This window comes from Micromys minutus, assembly GCF_963924665.1.
Source record: "Micromys minutus genome assembly, chromosome: 18".
Classification (NCBI taxonomy): domain Eukaryota; kingdom Metazoa; phylum Chordata; class Mammalia; order Rodentia; family Muridae; genus Micromys; species Micromys minutus.
Window position 1 is genome coordinate 50754598 of NC_137953.1, and position 8162 is coordinate 50762759.

The 8162-nt window shown below is 47.5% G+C and overlaps 1 protein-coding gene across 1 annotated transcript; it reads right to left on the reverse strand.

Annotated features, from left to right (window-relative positions):
• Positions 1–119: 119 nt before the first annotated feature.
• Positions 120–2872, reverse strand: ATP6V1F (ATPase H+ transporting V1 subunit F). The gene is made up of 2 exons (XM_080932467.1): positions 2654–2872; positions 120–557 (listed from the first exon to the last, which is right to left on the reverse strand). The coding sequence occupies exons 1-2, from the start codon at positions 2809–2811 to the stop codon at positions 356–358; spliced, it is 360 nt and encodes a 119-aa protein (XP_080788593.1). The 5' UTR covers positions 2812–2872; the 3' UTR covers positions 120–355.
• Between the last annotated feature and the right edge of the window lie 5290 nt (positions 2873–8162).

The window sequence follows — 8162 nt, forward strand, 5'->3', positions numbered from 1 at the left end:
CCCCCCCCATTTCCCCCTAACCCCACTCAATTCTTTACCTTGCTCTTGGTAGCTTTCCCATGTTTGCAAGTCTAATGTCTCCCAACACTGCAACTTTCACGTATCCAAACCAGCACCCATTTCAGAGAGAATATTCCTTTAATATCAACAATGACACTGCTTGACAGCAGGGGGAGGTAGTGGAGAGATGATTGGGCTTTCTTTTCCTACCCAGCTTAGACCTGAACAACAGAACCCCAACAGCCAATCAGTGAAGAGGAGTGGAGGGGCTGGAAACCAAGGCTTGAAACTTAAATAGAGGCTGATAAACTGGGAGAGGCCTGGAAGTGTGAGGAGGGTTAAGGGCTGAGCAGCTCTAGCGCAGGTCTTCAGCGGTGAACATGCCCTTGGCCCTGCGCAGGATGGAGTCTTTGGCTGCGTCATAGGGATGTTCCTTGGACGGGATCTCCAGCACAGCTGGGATGGACCTCTGGTGGGCATCAAGGGCGTGCCGAACCATCTCTGCGATGTACTGGTTGATGAGGATGATGCCGATGTCGTCCCTGTTTAGAAACTGCCTGTTGGGGGAGAAGAGGAGAAATGACAGTGGCTGGAGGCACTGGGCCTTCAACCTTATCTTTCCTTGGATGAAGCAACTGCACTGAGCTCAGAGCCACACCGGTGAGGGTTGGAGTCCACACATTTGCTCGTAAGGGAACTGGTGATGAAGACCAGGATGCATGTCTGTGTGTTCTATATGTTGCCTCTGTGGAGGAGAGGCAGAGAAGAGGAAAGTAAGTATGAGCCCCTTTGTATCTACATAAGAGTCTAGAAACACAAAAGCCTTATTAACAAAACAAACAAACGAACAAAACCCTCAAAACTACCACCTACCACCAAATAATAAATAAATAAATAAATAAAAAAGAAAGAAAGAAAAGAAAAAAAGACCAAGGCCAGCCTGGTCTACAGAGCTAATTCCAGGAGAACTAGGGCTACACAAACCCTGTCTCATAAAACCAAACAAAACAACAAAACCTTTTTGTTATTACTGATAGAGGTTGAAGGCAGGAGAAGATGCAAGGATGGGGCGGCTGACTGACTCCTTAATGTATATCTTCTTCTGATTTTACTAAATGTTTAAGAGGTAGGGTTGAGGAGACCTCTGTCGGTCTCAAGATCTATGCTGATTAGGGTAGGGGGTGGACCAGGAGGATATCTGCTATAAGCCAAAGTAAAGGTGGAAAGAGCAAACTCAGCAGTGCTCAGCAATGAAGGAATCATGATTTCCAGACAGACTGTCATTCTGGCCTTCCTCTCACATGATCACCTCCACACAGACACGTGCACCCATTCAGCCATGTATTTACTCGTTAAAAATAATTTGCTGGGCACCTACTTTGTGCCAGCATGGAACAGATTTGGCTTGGTGATTTTAGATCCTTTCCTGTTGGAAACATGGTAAATTCTTGGAAGTAAGATGTCCTCCAGTGACACTTGACTGGTTTCCTTAGAGATCAGTCTCCCAGGTCAGAGCCTGCCACATTGCAGGCTGTGGGAACTAGTCTCAGCCAGCATCCCTGGACTGGGCTACTGAGGGAAAACAGGTAAGGGCAGTTTATTCCTGAGATTTGCATAGGAGTTCTAGAAAAGGAGTGAGAGAAAAAAACAGGGAGTTGGCATCCTCAATTCTAGTCAGTAGGATACTTTCTGGCTTAAAAATAATGCCTGCACCCACTTTTTGAACTAGGACCCAGGGCATGAAGTGGGGAGTTGAAGTAAACAGTCTTTGTGGAAGGCCATAGTTCCCGGATGTTTCCCCCATTGTCACAAGGCAGACTGAGGGAGCTGTATAAACAAAAGCACAGGCGAAGGTGCTTGCTATGCAAGCCTACCCCCCCACCACCCAGTTCTAGCCTCAAAGCCCATAGAAAGAAAACTGACTCCACAAAGTTGTCTTCTCACTTCCATGTGTGCACACCTACCCATGAATACACACACACACACACACACACACACACACACACACACCACACACACACAGTGTAATTAAAGAGTTTTCTGCCTCTTATGGTGTGTCTTCAGGCCTGTACCCTAACCTATTCACTCTTTATTTTTCTCACTCGTAAGTGGGAAAGTGGGAATAACCACTACCTTACAGAACAGTTGTGAGCCTCTAAAATAAATGAATATTTACCTTATCGATATAAATATAAAATTATTTACAATAAATATTTATATTATAAATGTGTGTGTGTGCGCGCGCGCACACACACACACACACACACACACACACTGTCCTGGCCTACGTTGGAGGAGGTTTGTTTAGGATACAACTGAAAAGACTAAGCCAGAGAATGCGCTACAGGGGAGCGTCAGGGACCCCGGAAGTGGGCTGAACATGCCGGTCAGCACTGGTCAGAGGCTCCAGGAACCAATTACAGCTGGTGCAGATCACAAGCTCCACTCCTCTTCTAAACTGACACACAATCATGTGATGGGGAGCTCCAGGACCTACCGTAGGCTGGAAGGGAACTTAGACGGCGGAGGCCCCTGCTCCGAGTGGACAGACGGCTTCCGGGACCACCACCTGACACCCAAGTTAACAGGCCGCCAATCTCCCCGTGCTTGTAGCAAGCGGAAGAACCCATTTAGGCCTCACAGGCTACCGTACCTGAATGTGTCTTCGATCTCATTGATGGTGGTATCCTTCTCCACTACCAGGAAATTAGGGTGGCGGTTCTTGTTCAGCTCCCCTATACCGCCCAACAGAAAACCAGTCACCGTGTCCTCGTCTCCAATCACCGCGATTAGTTTACCCCTGCCCGCCATCCTGTCAGCCCGGCAGAGCGGTCCCCAAACACCAGCGATGCCCCGCCTCCACAGCGGCCCCTCCCTTCAGTTATGCGCAGTTCCCCACCTCCCGGGCATGCGCGCTAGCAGGAGCTCGGCTCAATCTGCGTACTCCTGCGCCATAGAGGCTGGAACCGCGGAACTACGTCCCCCAGAAGGCTGAGCGCCACAGGCCTCTCACTGGCATTCTGTCCTTTATTTTTTCCTTCTCGGAAGAAAAGTATTTGAGCCTAGAGTTATTAGAAACCGAGACTTTACGGGACATATGCTTTTATTTTTTTCCTGTGTATGTTATTTTTGTTTTGGCGTTTTGAGAGATGGTTATATATCTCAGGCAGGTCTTGAACTTGCTGTGTTGGAGGGGACGGATTTACTGTTTCTACTTTCCGAATGCTGAAATTATAGGCCAGCGCCATACACAAAACAGAACAGTGTATGCTTGATTTGTCTGATTTAATTTTTTTGTTGTTGTATCTGCAGGACGGCGGTGAAGCAGGCCCAAGTTTGTGAGGTCATAGTACACTCCATGGGAGTCACCTGGTCAACCCAGTGCTTTTTTAAATTTTTATTTTATTATTATTTTTTAAAGACAGGTCTCAGTATTTGCCTCCGAAGTATTAGGATTTAAGGCTTGTGCCTGCCATCAACCCCCACCTCCCTTTTTGGTTTTATTTGGTAGATTTTTTTTTTTTTTACCTGCTATATGTAGCCTTTGCTGGCATGGAACTCAGGTTGGCCTTGAACTTGCAGCGGATGATCCTATTGCCTCATCCTCCTGAACGCTGGGATTACAGGAATGCACCAGTTTTTCCTGCCCCTTCATTTGTTTGAACTCCTGCCTCAGTCTGAGATTACAGACATGGGCTGCCACAACTATCCAAAAAAAGATAGTTCCTAGCTGAAAGGTCAAGTTCTGAATCTGTATGTTGTACACACGCATGTTAACTATGACATGCCTAATAATTACTAAATATATATTTAATTACTAAAGAAATGGGCAAATTAATGATGACACTGTGCAGTGCTGTAGAGAACCAAGCAAGACCTCGTGTTGTTAGTTGCTAAATTTAGAGAAATACATAGGAACAACTCCAGCATTTAGGAGGGTTGCCGCAAGCTCAAGGCCAGTTTGGGGTAGGAGGGGCACCAGCACATTTGAAGAGATACCATGACCAGGGCAACTTTACATTTAATTGGGTTACATTGAATTGGGGCTGGCTTACAGATTTAGAAGTTTAATCTGTTATCATGACAGGAAGCATGACAGTTTGCAGGCAGACACGGTTCTAGAGCCGAGAGTTCTACATCTTGGTCAGAAGGCAGCCAGGACAAGGGTCTTGGTCACACAGGCCAGACTTGAGCATATCTATGAAACCTTAAAACCCCACCTCCTCAGTGACACACTTCCTCTAACAAGACCACACCTCCTCCAATAAGGCCATACTTGCTAATAGTGCCCCTTCCCTCCCATGGGCCAAGCATACTCAGATCACCACAACCATATATTAAGATTATCCTAGAGCTAACCTCACAGCTCAGTGAGTAATGCCACACAGCTGATGTCCTAAGTCAAATTTCTAGAACCTACACGGTGGAAGGAGAGAAGCAAGTTCTGCAAGTTGTCCTCTGATCTCAATACATTTGTTCTATGGAACACACAAACACACACGGAGGTACACTAAATAACTAAATAAATACAAACAGGGTGCAGTGGTACAATCCTTTAATCCCAGCACTCAGGAGGCAGAGGCAGGCAGATCTCTGCGTTTGAGGCCAGCCTGGTCTACAGAGCGAGTTCCCGTATAGCCAGGGCTACATACCGAGTCCCTTTCTCGAAACACACACACACACACACCACCGCCGCCACCACCACCACCACCACTACCACTGCCACCACCACCAAGCAAACAATCAAAATTACAGAATTTAAAAGTTTTTCTGAGGACTAAAGGGTCATGGTCACCAGGCTCATACTTTAGAGCTATGTTTGAGCAGCAAGCAACAAGACCTGTCTTCTAGAGGCTGTACCTGTTGGGATAAGAGTAACATTCTTGCCGGGTGTTGTTGGTGGTGGTGGTGCACACCTTTAATCCCAGCACTCTGGAGGCAAAGGTAAGGGGATATCTGTGAGATCAAGGCCAGCCTGGTCTATAGACCTAGTTCCAGGACAGCCAGGGCTACACAGAGAAACCCTGACTTTCAAAACAAAACAAAACAAAAAAGGTAACATCCCTCAGAGTATGTACTCTGAAATGAGTAGGTTGGAGGGGAAGGGCTATTGTTTTTCCAACAAAGATAGACAGATGGCTAGAGAGGGGGGAAGGGGAACCTTGGGTATGGAGTGCTTGACAAATCCACATGGTCTAGTGTAGTGGTCGTGTCTATGTCTGGCAGTGAATTTGGATCGTTGACTTGATTGAATTGAGAAACACTGATCCTAGGGGACTTGTGATACATGCCTTTGTTCTCCCAGCCAACACAGTGAATGTGGTTGGTTCCATCACATAGGATGGGACCCAACACTGAGTAAAAAGGCTAAAAATGTCAATGTAACCTCAGTGTCCTCTGATGTGTTTACCAACCTAGTCACAAGCTTCTTGTTGCTGTGTCTTTCCACCATGAGAGACAGTAACCTCAAACTGTGAGCCAGAAGCAGCCCTTCACCCCTTGGCCTGAGATTTGGGGTAAACTTCAGTCTCACTCTCCGCTTTGCTGTTTCAAGGTTTCATTTGGACTTAGCACTAGGTTCTCAGGGCTGGGTCACAGGACTCTTAAAGGTGTGAGAAGAGGCCCACAGGTGCTCAGCACCTACTGCCCCACCATGGCTGGGTGAGAGTAGCTTAATCCACTGAGTACCCCAAGCCTCAGGGAAGGGCAGCAAACCAGCTCAGTCAAGGGGGGGTGGGTAGAGAGTAAGACCGTGGGCAGGAGCATTAGCAGAAGTCCTAGATGAGCACACATGCTTTTTTTCCTTTTAATATTTTCTAAAGATTTATTTATTCTATGTGAGTACACTGTTGCTGTCCTCAGACACACCAGAAGAGGGCATCAGATCCCATTACAGATGGCTGTGAGCCACCATGTGGTTGCTGGGAGTTGAACTCGGGACCTCTGGAAGAGCAGTCAGTGCTCTCAACCATCAAACCATCTCTCCAGCCCAAGTGGCCAGATGCTTAAGAGAACAAATCTACCTTTAATGGGCTGGATGAGCTTTTAGGAGCTAAAGCAAGTCAAACACATCTCTGCTCCTTGGTCCAACCACCGTTTGTCAAATGGGACCATGATGAGGAGCTAGGGATGAAGGATTAATAGAACGTGAGTTCTGCTCTCAGGAGCACCCTGCAGGGATAAGGGGAAAGTGAGAAATACGAGTGGGAAGAGCAGAGATGCAAAACAGAAAGGTTCCAGAGGAGCCTTGAGGGAGTGAGGAGAGGCAAGTACTTCTTGTCACCGACAGGGGACAGTGCTATATTGTCATCTGCAGCAGTCTGAAAGGTCCTTTTCTGAAACCTCTCTTAGGTAAAGCTGAGACTTTTTAAAATTCGTTGCAGAAAAGAATTTCAGTAGCGGCCAGTACAAAGCTGGGTTCAGGTTTATCAGAGATTAATGTAGACTTAGCAAGGCGGCTCCCCAGCCTGTGCTTGGGGAAAGGATGGGATGCACTCAAGTATGGGCGTAGGCTCCTCAAGAAAGAATGGGGTGTCTCCAGCACAGCCCTGAGCGTTATTTTGGTGACTTCTGTGGTCACGTCTCAGAGGGTTGCTAAGGAGATTAGATGAGATCATAGGGTGGACCCTCATGTGCCCTGGACAGACTTTACAGCTGATAAGTAAAATCCTAAATCTCACAACGTTTTTATCAACACGGTTTAGTCTTCGTTACCATTTTAACATTTTTGTTTGAATTATCTCTGCATAAGAGGAGTACTGTCTCTATGTCGACAATCCTCACAGAAAATGTTATTGTGCTGGGATCCTTGAGTCTCAGACTTTAGCCAGACTCTAAGGGTAAGGAGGCTCCTCCTTTTCTTTCCTGCTCCCATGAGTCTTTCTACCCTGTGTCATTCTTAGGACAGGAAGGAAACGAGGAAACCTAAAGAGAGGAAGCAGACAAGGCACTGAGTGAAGTTTGAGGGCCGGGGCCACATTGTCTGGGGTCTCAGTAGGATCACTATGGAGTGAGTGGCAGGGAAGGGTCTATAGTTACAGGGTGCATCCAGTGAAGAGAGCATTTGCCCTGCTTTGCGACTTGTTCACATACCGTTCATGCCTGTGTTAGAGCTGTCAGGGCTAGGGGGGCTTAGATCGACTGTGGAGACCATGCATACGTACCCATAGATCAGGATCATAACCTCAGGCGGAAGTGTGCCCCGGGGAAGTGTAGAAGTTGGTGGTTATGACTCTGGAAAGGCCAGAGAGGTTCAGGAACATTTCTGTTGGCCAGAAAAGGGAGCACGGGAAGGCAAAAGTGGCCAGAACTGCAGCCTAGGTCCCCCCAAAACTACGGAGGGTGTTGACACAGAGTGTAAATGAGGACCAGGTACACAGGCTAATCACATGTGGGGAGACAGGCATCTGAATTCAGGGATGCATGAAGAAAACCATCTCCTGCAATGGCTCTAAACCAGAGGGACATGAGGCCATTAATGGGATCCTTTCTAGCTGCATGGGACATGGAGGGGATGTCAGAGCCAAGAGATTAGATCAGAAGCTGCTATGAAGTCCAGGAGACCTGAGCTAGGTCAAGACTTGAAATGAGGGGGTAGTTGGCCCAGGTCTGATAGAGGGTCTGGAGTGAGGTTCAGGATTCTCATTTGGTTTCTGATACAGAGCAATACTGCTGAAGTCAGAAGTTTCAGTGTTTGTGTTTTGAGACAGGGTCTTTCTACATAGCTCTGGCTGTCCTGGAACTCACTAGGTAGACAAGGTTGGCATCAAACTCTGAAAGGTCTGCTCCCAAGTGCAGATTCGATCTGGGATTAAAGGTTCGCATCACCAGCACCGGCCTTGTGGTCACAGTTCTAGGAACCGGATCTGAAGAATCCTTTCCAGCCCTTAACAGTGTCTGCTCCCATTGCCATCAACCAGCCTTCTGGCCAGTGGGGGCTGCTACCTCACTGGGTCCTCTGTTAGCCAGTGTTCCAGAACTCCTGTCTTCCCCAGGTCCTTGCCTCAGCCCGGGATCAGATCATCTCACCTCTGTGTGGTCCTCTACTCTGGATCAGGAGGCAACAACGGACACACACACACACACACACACACACACACACACACACACACACACCATGTTCTCTCTCCCCACCCCCATATATATCACACATAAAGAACAGC

What these genes read in the sequence shown, in the direction of transcription:
- ATP6V1F (XM_080932467.1), bottom strand. Translation starts at nt 2,811, where the DNA reads ATGGCGGGCAGGGGTAAACTAATCGCGGTGATTGGAGACGAGGACACG. An exon ending in GAGATCGAAGACACATTCAG is followed by an intron (nt 558 to 2,653) that starts GTACGGTAGCCT and finishes CTCCCCCAACAG; the next exon opens with GCAGTTTCTAAACAGGGACG.